The 13,802-nt window shown below is 46.4% G+C and overlaps 1 protein-coding gene across 1 annotated transcript; it reads left to right on the forward strand.

Annotated features, from left to right (window-relative positions):
• Positions 1 to 7,807: 7,807 nt before the first annotated feature.
• On the forward strand, positions 7,808 to 8,368 carry LOC104623113 (proline-rich protein 9-like). The gene has a single exon (XM_010290097.1). It carries the CDS (start codon positions 7,808 to 7,810, stop codon positions 8,366 to 8,368), a length of 561 nt encoding a protein of 186 aa, XP_010288399.1.
• The last annotated feature ends 5,434 nt before the right edge of the window (positions 8,369 to 13,802 follow it).

The raw sequence follows: 13,802 nt of genomic DNA on the forward strand, positions 1-13,802 counted from the left end.
CCAAGTGCACCACTACGTGTGTGGATCCATGCTGTGACAGAGTGACCAAGTGCACCACCAGATGCATAGATCCATGCTGTGGGGAAGTGACCAAGTGTACCACAACTTGTGTGGACCCATGTTGTGACAGAGTGACCAAGTGCACCACCAGGTGTGTGGATCCATGTTGTAGAGAAGTGACCAAGTGTACCACGACTTGTGTGGACCCATGTTGTGACAGAGTGACCAAGTGCACCACTACGTGTGTGGATCCATGTTGTAGAGAGGTGAGCAAGTGCACCACTAAGTGTGTGGATCCGTGTTGTGGAGGTGTCACCAGATGCACCACCAGGTGCATAGATCCGTGCTGTGGAGGAGTGATGAAGTGTGCCACCAGGTGTGTGGCTCCGTGCTGTGGGCCTGTGACCAGATGCACTACTAAGTGTGTGGAGCCATGCTATGGGCGAGTGACCAAGTGTACTACCAGGTGCATGGATCCTTGCCGTGGTGGAGTGACCAAATGCATCACCAGATGTGTAGATCCCTGCTGCAAGGAAGTGACCAAGTGCACCACCGCGTGCGTGGAGCCCTGCTGCGAGGAAGTGACCAAGTGCACCACCAGATGTGTGGATCCCTGCTGCAAGGAAGTGACCAAGTGCACCACCAGATGTGTGGATCCCTGCTGCAAAGAAGTGACCAAGTGCACCACCGCGTGCGTGGAGCCCTGCTGTGGGGGTGTGAGTGAATGCACCACCGCGTGCGTGGAGCCCTGCTGCGGCAGCGTGCAGGCTGTTACGAAGTGTGTGGATTCCTGTCCCACCGCCTGCGTCACACAGGCCACCCCCCCGTGCGTGGGTGTGTGTGCCCCTGCCTGTGGCCGGCACTACTCCATCGCGTGCGCAGACGTCTGCTGTCGTAAATGCATGGCTCCGTGAGGGGCTGCGTGGGGGGGCTCCTGCGGCGGGACCTGCAGGCGGACCCCGCTCTGCAGTGCCGTTGCCCTGCGGAGTCTCCAAAGGCTAAGGAATGAAAATGGTTTGCAGATGTCTGAACTTGCCAGCATCTTCCTCACACCTTTGCTTTCCGAGTGCCCTTTCTGTCCCAGGAAGAGTAAATCCTCAAAAGGTTTTCCTTATGTTCTGCAACATTTCTGCTGTATTTACCTCAAGAGTCGTGCCTTTCCTTGTAGCATGTAACTAATTGATTTTGTGCCCCCAGGAATATTGCCTGGGAGAGAGATTCTGTGATTCTGCTTTGCACTGGTGGGGATGGAGGAATTTCCCTGTTTGTTCTTTCTTGCCATCTTCTCCTTTTCTTGTATGATGCAATAAAAAAAAAATTATCTTGGCACCAGCTGACTGCAAGTGTTTCCTTCACTTCTGCATTCCCCCAGACTCACACTTTCTCCTTTTAATTTCTTCCTAAAAGCCTGATCTCTGTAGAGTGGCAGCTCCTGCTAGAACGCATGGGAAGGTCTACAGCAATAGCTGGAGACCTGAGACTTGTCGGGGATATCCCAGATCATTGCTGGGTGAGGGGATGCTGTGTATCACAAGGAAGCACCACTCTCCCATGGTTTTGAAAAGACACTGAAAACCCAGCCGTTTGCTGCAGTGCTCCTCTGAAGCTGGAGGAGCTCAGGGCCAGCTGCGTCCGCATGCCGCAGGCAGAAATGAAACATTCCATTATGAGCAATGGGTCAATAAGCCACTAACTAGGGGAAGATGAGCAGGTCTGGGAGACTGTGCCTCGTGACTTCGTCACCCGTGTGCAAGAGGTCCTATCTCAGCATTTTGCAGCCGACTTCTATTTCCTTGTCTCCGGTGGCAAGTGGGCAAGCCACATCAGTTAGGGAGGTCGTCAGGGATTCACTCACCACTGAATTTTGCAGAAATGTTATTAGTATTAGCAAGGTGCCTTGGACAACTTTGGTAACCCTCCATGAGTCTCTGCTAACAGGATCCCAGTGCTTCCTCCTCAGCACCAAATTTGCTTGCAAAATTGCTCGCCCAGGAGTAAGCAATGTCCCCTGGGCCAAGGGTAGCACGCTGCAGGTTTCCGGAGCAGAGGTGGTGCGGGGTGGGATTGGGCTGGACGCGGTGGCAGCCGGCGGGGGAAGCCAGCCCAGCTGCTGAAGCAGCAGACATGGGCGCAGCTCTGTCTGCGAGCACCCACTGGCTCCTTCTTTAAAGATGCCCTAGAGCACGTGGCTGGTGACTCACCTGCAATTACCACCGTCTCACTTTTTCTGGTAGAGGAGCCTGGCCAATAGTGGGACATGATAAATCATACCCAATGGATGCGGCGTTGCACGTGGGTTGGGGACATCCGGCCTCACACGAATCGTTCCACCCTCGCTGTTCTTCAGCTTCCATCCTCCTCTCTCAACAGGTTGTGGCAGACCCCGGCTCTCGCCACCGGTTGTACAGCTCTCCCCACAGCGGGTGCCTGGACTTTGGCAAGGGCTCTAGGCGTTACCTGAGCGCAAATGCTACACAACAGAAACGCCAAACCAATTGAGGCTTCCTAATCACCTCTCTGTGGAGGCCTGATTTGACTCCAAAACTCCTTTAAAAACTCATTAAATGTTCTGTGCAAGCAACGATTTGTTGGGATCACCCTGCATGGCTCGACCTTAAGGAGAAGGAGCTGTAGCGTTGATCTGCACGGCTCCTTCTCCTTAAGGTCGAGCCATGCAGGGTGATCCCAACAACGATTTCCTTCGCTCCTGCACCCAAACCAATGCACAAACACAATCTTTTGTTCCAGACTTTTTAGCAGGGCCTGTTGCAATAGCACAAGGGGCAATGGTTTTAAAGTAAAAGAGGGTAGATTTAGGCTAGATATAAGGAAGAAGTTTTGCACAATGAGGGTGGTGAAACCCTGGCCCAGGTTGCCCAGAGAGGTGGTGGATGCCCCATCCCTGGACACATTCAAGGTCCGGTTGGACGGGGCTCTGAGCAACCTGCTCTAGTTGAAGATGCCCCTTCTCATGGCAGGGGGGTTGGACTAGACGGCCTTGAAAGGTCCCTTCCAACCCAAACCAGTCTCTGATTCTATGATTCTATGAATTTTCTGGGAAATAAGAAACTGTAGGTAGAAAAAATGCCATTCAGATAAGATTTTCCCTTAAACTATTTCTCTGTAGCATCCTTTTGATGGCGTGATGCTTGCATTATATTTAATCCTTCATACAGACATGGAAATTCAGATTTTAAAAGCCTGAGACCATTAGGAGGGAACAGACACTTCATTTCCAGGTGAACATCACAAGATGGTGCAGTAGGAAGTGAAACAGAGATCCTTCCTCTCTGAACACCTGAATGTTTATACTACAACTATGAAACGGTTGTAACAGTTTGGGAGAAAACTGCTGTTCAGCATAAGCAAATGTAGTAGGGCCACATTTCTTGCTCTGTCAAGCAATGTGCTTTGAGCTCTAAAATATATGCTCAGAGATCAGGACACAGTTTTATTCAGTAATGTAAAAAATCCTAAGGAAAGCTAGATTCCCGTTCTAAAATATTGGGGAATCAAAGCAGACGTCTGCAATAGTCAGAAGGCAAATGATAACACAGATGAGGTTTTTTTTTTTCATAACCACATCTAGTTCCTCTTTTTTGGATTTAATTGCATTCAGATGCTCACTTATCATTCTTCGTGGAGCACTCACCTTCCTGAGTAAACAGGAAAAGAGTTGGATCGTGCTGTATTTGGGTTCCTCTCGGCTCCAGAAGTAATGAGCTAATTGCTTGATCAAATAGTCCCTAGGGCATGGACTAGACAAGCCACTTGTTTCCATGTGAGGCTAATTGCGTTCTCTACTCAGCCTCCTGGCATCCCAGCTATGCGATGATTTCCAAAGCCGGAGAGAGAGACCAGCAGCCCGGGGACCAGCCCCGCCTGGAAGCTGCCCTCAGCGCTGGATCACACCCTCGCACCTTCCCCTGGTACTTGTGGTAGGGAATGATGAGAGGGGAAAGTTGGCTGTAATGAAGCTCCAGACTTTAAGATTTAATTGCAACACAGTGCGAGGCGAGTGGGCTGGGGAGGCCTTGCCGTGCTGAGAGTAGGGGGAGAATCCTTGATTTCTGTGGAAATGCTTTGCTCACCAAAATGTGGGTAGTGTACTATGTGGGGTGCTGCACATAAGCCAAATGAAATCCCCGATGCTGACCGGTGCTGGATGCCCCAGAGGAAGAAAACTTACTTAGGAGTCTTTTAGGTAGACCAACAGATGCAAAGAAATCCAGAGGTGTCATATTTTTAAAGGAAAGTGTTCAGCGGTTTATGAAATAGGTGTTTTTTTTCTAGCAGAAATCCAGTAGAACAGCCCAAAATGGTGCCTATCCAAATGGTTGCAGAGGGAAAAAATTCAGTTTGAGATGTTTCCATGAAAAATCATGACAACTGCACATCCTGAAGTTTTGTATTTATGTTAACAATCATGTCTCCGTGACCATGCGCTCTTTCATGTCTGCAGGCAAATTTTTTATAGCTATAGGAAAATGGCTCCAATCCTGATGTGCCTCCTTCTTTGGTAGCTCCTGGTGGTGAAATATGAAGTCTCTCATGGATTATTGCGAGCCAAATTTGTTGACCGTGTTCTTTTTTACTGATTTTTTTTCAGAAATATTCTCCTGAGCACCAGAATACAGTGCTCAGGGGGCTCCTCTTCTGCAGCACCAGACAAACCTCTGGGCAGGGGCATCTGTCTCCTCCTGGGCTCCAGGAATCTCTTCTGGTTCAGGTTTGCACTCAGTCATTCTCTTTTCATCAAAGTGCCACCCATCCCACCAGCCTCTGGTTCTGCAAGAAACCTTAACACGTGCCATTTAATTAAATAGATCCCAGAAGTGTCAGATTTGGAAAATCACTTCTTTTTGGATCTTTTGCCAAAGGAGGATGGCCACGAAAGGATGTTGCTGTGGGGTCCTGACTCACTGAAGTTAATGTGACTAGTCAAATGACAAATTGCTCATAAATATAGTAGAGGTCCACAAATAAGTGTCAATTAAGAATAATAATCCAGCCCTCTGATGTTCCCACATATTACAAATGCAGATCAATTTATATCTCCTAAAATGTCTATTTCTCTTAGAAGTCGTTACAATTTCTTGCTAATCAAATCTAACAATAGGGTATACAATAACCCACTATAGAAAGGGAGACGTAGGACCGGTCCTGAGCATTGGTTTTAAAGGTGAGCCTGGAGCCCCAGGAAAGCATGAAGAACTGTACAAACCGGATCATGAGAAACTCCTCGGCAAGGTAAGTGTTGCAGGCTGTTGCTGTGAGGGGACCTAAAAGTCCTGGAGGACAATTGCTTGCTCAGCGTTACCCAGCAGGGTTAGCTCTAGGATAAGAAGATGGGGAGAGATTAATCTGTCAAAATATTAGACACCTAAATCTGAGCTAGTTGTTCTCGGTTCATTTTACAATCTGTAGGTTCTATTTGATGCAGTCATGGGCGTTTCTCCTCACCCTGAAGCAGATGTCTAACACAAGCAAACCACACTGTACAAGTCCTTAGTTCTTCCTATCTTCTATAAAAGCCACCAGTGCAGCAGGATGAGTCACGGGGGGAGAAGCCACACGTGATGCACTGAGTCTGTCCAGCAAAGGAAGAAGAGCGGAAAGACTGAATGAACCATGAGGTGCTGCTGGGAGGATGTCAAGAGCAAATCCACCAGCTCACATGGGCTTGGGACAGGAATTCCAGTTGCCCCATGTAAACACTAGAAAGGAACCAGGGCTGATGCCTGTGATTCTTCGGCGGACTCCTGGTTTCCAGTGTAAACAGGATGCACTGCTCATGCTGAATGGGTTGGGTTTTGGTTTTGTTTGGGGTTTTTTTTGTTTGTTCCCCCCCCCATTTAGTATTTGTTAAGTGATCTCATTGGGGAATTTGGTCACCTAAATGTAGTCTGATGATCACATTCCACCTCCGTGATTGGAACACCTCAGAGAAAGAAAGATTTTCTGTTGCTGCAGAGCTGAGTGAGATATCACGCTCAGGAAAAGGCTTCAATGAGCTAATATGGAGCCCTGGGCCTAAATTCCACCAGAACTGAAGCCCTTTTACACTGCTGTGGCAGTGAAAAATGCCTTCAAAATGTGTCCCCCTTTACTTTGTCCTGAATGGCTTGAAGAGGTCCTCAAGGTAACTGGAGCTGTGTCCCCATTGGCATTGCCAAGCATGAATGTTGTTAATAGACGGTGGAGGAATGGACTGGGTGTATTTAATGGTTAAAAAGGTATTAGAGAAACAGATACCTCAACAGTTTGTGGAAGCGCTGATGGTCCACTGTAGGATTAGCTGTTTCTTACCATGAGAATTAGGACATGATATTTCTCATGGTAAATCAGATCAATTGTCCATATTCCTTAATAGCAGCTATCCATTCTCACTGCATTGAAAAACCCTAAGGTATCATTCAAACATTTATGGAAATAAGGAGATGAAAATATCCAAGCATATTAAATCTTCTTTGAAAAGCAATTAATTCAGTACCTGATTTTTTTTAATTACTGTGTCATTCCCGTTGGGAACCACATGACTCCGGTGCTAGATGGAAACAGAATTTGCTCAGTATCACATGTTATTCCTGGAAGAGGGTTTCCATCAAAAATTAGGATGTAAACAAATATGTAAAGCATGCATAGGTGGAGCCTGTTTAGGTAGTTAGTGGTCAGGCGTCCATACCCCTGGGCTCCCTTGTTTCCGGAGATGACGCCATGCAAGCCATATAAAAAGGTTTGCATTTTGATGCTCACATCAGTTCATTTGACTTCTCCCTCACTCACCTGCATTGGTGAACTGGTAAGTCTTTCTTGGATTTATCAGGGAGTAATGCAATGGCTGCGTGACTTGGCTGTTCTGATCAAAAGAATATATTACTGACCACAGGAGACCTTTGCTTCTAGTATTTCTCTTCCAGGACTTGTCCTGGAATGGAGGAGAGGATTTTGACTCTTATTTAGAGTTTACTCTTCCTTAAGTAGCTTGCAAATGTCCTGCCACCTCTTCAGAAACTGTGACTGTCTCTTATCCTTCTTCGTATTCTATCTTCATTAATTTTTTCATACCTCATTAAGTCTGGAAATTAAATAAATTAGTGGATGCTGCGGAGTAAGTCTTGGAACTTCAAAAGAGATGGGTGGGACGAAGCTTTATCTGGAAGAAGGAAGCTGCAGAATACCTGAGGGCAAAGCTGCAGGAGACATCTGGGAGAATTCAAGATGAGGAAATGAATTGGAAATAGGAGCTGCAACCACTGGGCCAACCCTTCTCTTATGAAAGGATGAGCCTATTAGTTTTGACGCAACTCCAATGATGTACCATGATACACAGCTGGAGGATTTGGGATAGTGTCTGAATTTGTGGTCTTTGGGCTTTATCCTCGGGGACTAGCAGTTCAGTGTCTCCACGAAGGTGGATGTGCTCTGTGGTGCGTGTGAGGAACTGAAGAAGTGATAAGCAAAAGATGGGCTCTGGATTGTCTGCTGATTTAATTAAGAAAATAAGGAAATGAGCTATTTTCATGTTATGGCTTCTACAAAGTTCAACTGTGTGCAATTCTATAAAAATTGAGGGTTTATGGCCCTAGTCTTCCTAACAGTGATGTTTGCAGGTTCCCAAGAAAGGAAGGAATAATCTGGCAGCATTAGTTGCATATGTCTGAATCCACAAATCATTCACACATGCAATTTCTTCTAGAAGCACTTTTCTCAGTCCAACAGCTAACTGCTAGATGTTTCGACAATTGTCTTGATTTTGTGTCTCTTGTTTTAGCTTTGTCTTTAGCTTTACCAGCACCTCAGAAGGATGTCTTGCTACGAGCAGTGCAAACAGCCCTGCCTGCCCCCTCCCATTTGCGTGCAGAAATGCACCAAGTGCGTGGAGCCCTGCAAGACGGTGTGCGTGGAGCCCTGCGGCAGCGTCTGCGTGAAGCCCTGCTCCACACCGTGCGTGGAGGTCTGCCCGGTGCCCTGTGCCACCCAGTCCTGCAGCACCCAGTGCGTGGAGCCCTGCAGCACCCAGTGCACCACGTCCTGCATCACCCAGTGCGTGGAGCCCTGCACCTGTGCCACCCAGTCCTGCAGCACCCAGTGCGTGGAGCCCTGCAGCACCCAGTGCGCCACGTCCTGCAGCACCCAGTGCGTGGAGGTCTGTCCCCCTAAGTGCATCGACGTCTGCGTAAAGCCGTGTGATGCTCCGTGCCCAACCCAGTGCTGCACCCAGTGCGTGGAGCCCTGCAGCACCCAGTGCTGCACCCAGTGCGTGGAGCCCTGCCCGTGCGTGGAGGTGTGTGCCACCAAGTGCGTCGATTCATGCGACACGGTGTGCCTGGAGCCGTGCAGCACGGTCTGCTCTCGCCCGTGCTGATCGCCGGAACGCGTGAGCCTCGCGTGCAACCCGGGTGCTTCGGTGCACTGCAATATCCATAGGCTCGTGAGCACCCACGGAATGAAAAACAGGCTACAGACCCACCTGCGACGTACCGAGACCTCTCCTGACCTGGTTACCCCGTGTTCTCTTTGCCTTGGCGAAGGTTTTTCTGAATGTTTCCAGCCTGTACCTTTGCTTCCTGTGATACTTCTGCTACTGCTCTCTCAGCACCTTTTTCTTGGTAGCTGCAGTTGGCCTAAATTACCCTGCTGGGCATCTTGGGAAGTTATTTAGCAATGGCTGTGCTGTAAGCAGTTGATGTTGGAAGATGTCCCCCCTTCTATTCTTTAATCATCTTGTCTTTTAATGTTTATGTGCAGCAATAAAAGTTGATCATCGATGGCATAATGTGTCTTCTGTCTTTCTTTCATCTCCCCGTTTCCATGTCTTCGGAACCAAGGACATCGTCCTTTAGTTTTCCTTCTAAAAGCTGTTATGGCTGCGGAGGATTTGTGCCTGCAATGCAGTGCCGCAAACAGAGCGAGCATGCATTGTAACGTGGAGTACCGTCTTCTATAACCATAAAAAAACCCATCAGCCAGTCAATACTTTCCTGACTGATATAAAAAAAAATTAGCTTTGTCCTACTTGAAGATAATGACAGAAACTTAATTTACACCTTTATTAATGGTAGAATATTGATCTTTATATCTTTGGATTTTGGAGGCAAATCTTAGAGAGTGTTAAAAGGTAAATTTCAGCATAAGAAAGCCCCAAATCCAAGAAAGAAGGAATTGAAATATTCTTGCTGGGATTTTAATTATTTCTTAAAAACATGCTGATGGAGACGAAAATGGTATTTTAGATTAATTCTGCCCATGATCCTCATGACTAAATATAGAAAGTAGGGGATTTGGCTTCAGGAGATGAATCTTTTTGTGGTTCAGGAACAGGTCTGAGCCCTGCAAGATTGCAGTTTTGTTCCCAGGTTTGCTGCAGATACTTTGGGCAGGTCCCACTCTTGTTATCTATCCGTTCCCCATTTGCAACGAGGAGAAGTCACATCCGTGACCGACAGAGTGGTTGGCATTTTGGGTTCGTTAACGTCTGGCAGGTACAATAATACTGTAGTTCACTTATAAATGCATCTTCTTTATTTGGAGTCATAATTTTGAAACGGAAGGAGGCCCATTGTCTGGAGGGACGTTATACCCCACTAAATGCCTAGTTCCAGAGATAATGCTCCCATTGTCCTCCACACTGTGCATGTGACTTGCTTACCTCTGTCTCCGTGATAGCCACACAATTTCCATGTCTGGGATGTAGAGAATTGCTATCCACCTACCGTATCATTATGGCAAGGGTGGAGAACATCTAATCTAGAAAAGAAAAGAGTTATATTTAGGTGTGTGTAAACACTGTTACCAAATCAGCTTTTAATGAAACCTTGTGTGCAGGTGTAGAGAGTTTGACAGTAGATTCCTTTTTGTGTTATTTCTGTCAACACCAAAAGGTGACACCATCAAACAGGAATAATGATAGGCAAAACACGTCTCAGTAAGGCAAACAAATTCTACACCTGAACACACCTTTCAGTTCAGGTAGACGAAGCAGGGGCAGGTGGACCAGATATTCAACAGCACGAAAATGGAGGGGGAGACTAGGGATGTGCACCTCTAACTCCCACTGTTGAGTGCGAAACTTTGGGGATTCAGCAATGGACTCTGCCTCACTAATAACTGCTTGACTGCTGCCGCATTGGTAGCGTCAGCACCCACTTTCAGGCATGGAAAAAAGTCCGGAAGTCATATGCAGCTACTGATGAGATCCATCCCAGAGGTTAGTCACCTGTGACTGATTTCCAAGCATCTTCATCCAACTCTATCAGCTGTGTTAGTCATCTAAAGTTATTTCTTCTCTCCCTCTCTGCTGTGAGCATTGCACCAGGCACAATAATCATAGACAGGAGCACGCAGCCCTGAAAACCCCAGAGGAAGTGGCAGGAGGGACCTGTTGGCTTGTGCTCATCACGCTTCCTGTGCCTGTAGGAAAATGTGTTGCAAAAGCCCTGACACACCGCTCTCCTATGCACCTGTGGTTAGTTCTGAGCATTGCTAAGATTCTCTCGTATATTTGCAAGAAATTCATGACCTTTGGTCCATGTCAACCTCGGGGTCATTAAGACCCCTGGTAAATCAGGCACGAGTGAGGGATGTTAAGATACGGCAAGGTGTTTTTTCCATTAGCACCTTCTGCTCTCCTACACCCAGGGGAAGCCATGTCCATCATCTCTCTGTGTATCGCACATCTGTAATGGGAGACTGGACTGTAATTCATAGGGTTGAATATGACCCCACAGGGCATAGCATTGAGGAGTACTCAAGGGAGGCTTGAACTACCTTTTCCATTAGAGCTGAAGACAATGTTTCAGTTGAAACATTTTCTCTGTTCCTTCCTTGGAAAAATTTCAAGAGGATCGATGTTTTTTTGAGGCACAGATCCATCCCCAGGAAAAAGAAATTCTGCCACAACTTCAGCAAGCCAAATCCAGTGTTTGCAAAACCCAACTTTTAGTTGCCTCAGTGAAAAGCTACATGAAAGTGCAAGAAAAAATAAGGAGAAAGCTTTCTAATTCCTTGGCAATATGAAGTGTTTCATTCCCCTTTTGGGGAAGGAAAATAAGGACAGAAGCAAACCCCAAAACCACAGACTGCCAAACACAGACCCGCTGCCCTTCTCAGGAGGACAGTCCTCCCTCACCCCACTCAGATTTATGCCAGCTGGGGATCTGTTCTTGTCGTCACAGCCAAAACTATCAGGAAACACCTAAACTTTATGCAAACATGTTCTGCTCACCCTGGAGCAGATCTGAGCCATCTCTCAAATCTGAGTTCAGTTGTGGGATCTTTGCCCAGGGTCGGGACAAGATGAATTATTAATAAATTAGCCAGTTATTACCAGATTGGGTGTGCCTTGCATTAAAAACAACAAATCCCCCGCACCTGAAAGAGGAGGTATCTCTCACAGACTTTGACTGAAGTCCAGGTGTATGGAGGTGTCAGTGGAGCAGGTTCTCGTTGTGAAAGATTCTGGTCATCAAGTTAATCTGTTGTCATCAGCTCCCGGGGCTGACTTCTGAAAGAGTATAAAAGCCTCCCGTTTGGGAGGCTTGTTAACCTGAGTGGCTTCTTCTTCCTCCCCTCTAGCAGTAGGAGAGACCAGGTGAGTCTTTCTGTGCACATCTGACTGTATAGGTGGGGGTTTCTGGTCTTGGGAGACAGGGTGATTTTTTTTTTTTCTTTATTTTGTTTCTCTAGTAGCAGTTTCAGCTCCATATGGGTGAAAAGCCATATTATGTTATTTTTGAGACTTTCTGAGGCTCCAGGCAGTGGCTTGCTGGCTCCTTGAACCTGCAAACCCTTGTCAACCCTCATAATTTTTTCCCAACTGATAAGAATCCTTGTGGATAACCAGTGGGTATTGAGTATCAGCTACCAAAAGATGGTATCCCCTGACAGCATGTTTTGCATCCATCCAGCAGCTATGGGCTGATCACTGTAGACTCCTGGATCTCCAGGGCTCTGAGTTTCACTTCTTTGTATAAGTTCATGTCCTCGTCAGGGCAGTTAACCAGCATTTAATGGCTAGAGACATGGCTCTTGCTCTGAGGCTCTCAATGAACTAAGCAGAGATGTGGTCGTTGCTGGAAGGGATCGTTATCAAACTATTTTTTTTTTTTGGCTCTTTCCAAACCATTTGCAATGCTGAAGTGTCATTCTCTTTCTGCTCCTCTTTGACTAGTTTTAAATATTGCTCTGATGTTCTCCTTGAACTAAGCATGCTTTCATTAAAATCTGTATTGCTGCTCATCTTCTCAAAGCTGAAATGCTCAGAAAAGAGTGAGCAGAGGGAAAGAAGGGAAAGCCCTCACTCTTTCTCTTCCTTCCACCTCTGTAGCCATTTACCTGTTTGGATCGCAACTTCCTTAGGATGGTGCTTGCCTTTTATATTCACTTATGTATTCACTTATGCTTATATACAGTTATGCCCTGAGGCCTCAACAGAGTGGCTGATCTCCATAGAGGCTAACTGTGATGGGAGCCCAGAAAAACAATATGGGGCAGCTACAGCAAACTGGAGTCACCAGCATAAACTTGGTCTGTACAGCAGCGTCCTCAGGGATTTCCAAGGGGTTTTTCTTGTGTGTGGTTGTGTTTTTTTTCTTGTAGGATTAACTTTTAAAGGCTCTTCAATGTTGGTTTGATGTCAAAGCTGAAGAACTGACTGAAACATCCAGAAAGGAGAAGTGTGTAGGGCTTAAAATAATTGAAATGGCACCTTGGTTTTCTTCCAGGCTTAGCAAAGATGTCTTCCCACCAGCAGAAACAGCAGCAGCAAATACCTTCAAAATGCCAGGAAAAGTGTCCTCCAAAGTGTGTGGAGCAATGCCAGCCCCCAAAAGGGCAAGCTAAGTGTCCTGTGAAGAGCATCCCGCAGCAGCAGCAACAGCAGCAATGCCCAAAGCAGAAGTAGCACTTAACAGCAATGGCCATGAAGTGCCATGGAAGATGCAAATGCTTATTTCCAAGCTCTCCTTCTGCCCACTGGCTCTGCCAGAATAGCTAGAACCTTGCAGCATGCCTCCTTTGTCTGCAAGTAGAAATTACTTTACAAAGAGATGCAATTCGTTAACTTGGATTTATTCATCCTCTACTATAAAAAAAAAAAATTGTGGGGCCATTTTCTTATCTTTAATTTGGGACATGCTACAATAAAATTATAAGTAACCTCATTACTTGCTTCCTGATATTTTTTCACTTTACTAGTTTCATTCATTCTCACTTGCTTTCTCTTATTAGCCAAAGAATTACCTTTAAACATACGCTTGTATACAAGGCACATGTACCTAGGGCCCCATGCACATTTGCCTTCCAGATTTCCCAAGGAATAATTTGTCCATACTCTTATTTAAGATAGGTCGAGAAACCTACAGCTATTAAAATGATGACCAAGCAGACCAGAAACATGAAATGTCTAGAGCAAGCAGGACACAAACTGATCACAATTTCTAGAAATTAGACCACTTAAATTCAGGACCCTCTGGGGCAGAGCTGCTGCCTGGGTGTTAAAACTAGCTCAGGATCAACGTGCTTCCTATGTTGGGGAGATCTTGCAAGCTGTTTTCATCCTGAACTGGAGCAAACTGGGGAAACTCAGTTTTCTGTGAGATATAATATTTTGCAATATCTTCTTGTGGGTCTAACAAAACAATTGTAGTCTTGAGTCTCAAGGACAGTATAGCTGTGCTGGGAGGAAAATAGTCTTTGGAAGGTTTTAACACTGAAAGGAAGCTTTTGCTTGCTCGGAAAGAAGAGTTTTGGTTTTGAAAGAAGCAGAAAGAGGATTCAGAATGTTTTAGGTTTTCAGCAGG

The sequence above is a fragment of the Phaethon lepturus genome, unplaced genomic scaffold (genome assembly GCF_000687285.1).
Source record: "Phaethon lepturus isolate BGI_N335 unplaced genomic scaffold, ASM68728v1 scaffold31526, whole genome shotgun sequence".
NCBI classification, from domain to species: Eukaryota; Metazoa; Chordata; class Aves; order Phaethontiformes; family Phaethontidae; genus Phaethon; species Phaethon lepturus.

What these genes read in the sequence shown, in the direction of transcription:
- LOC104623113 (XM_010290097.1), top strand. Translation starts at nt 7,808, where the DNA reads ATGTCTTGCTACGAGCAGTGCAAACAGCCCTGCCTGCCCCCTCCCATT.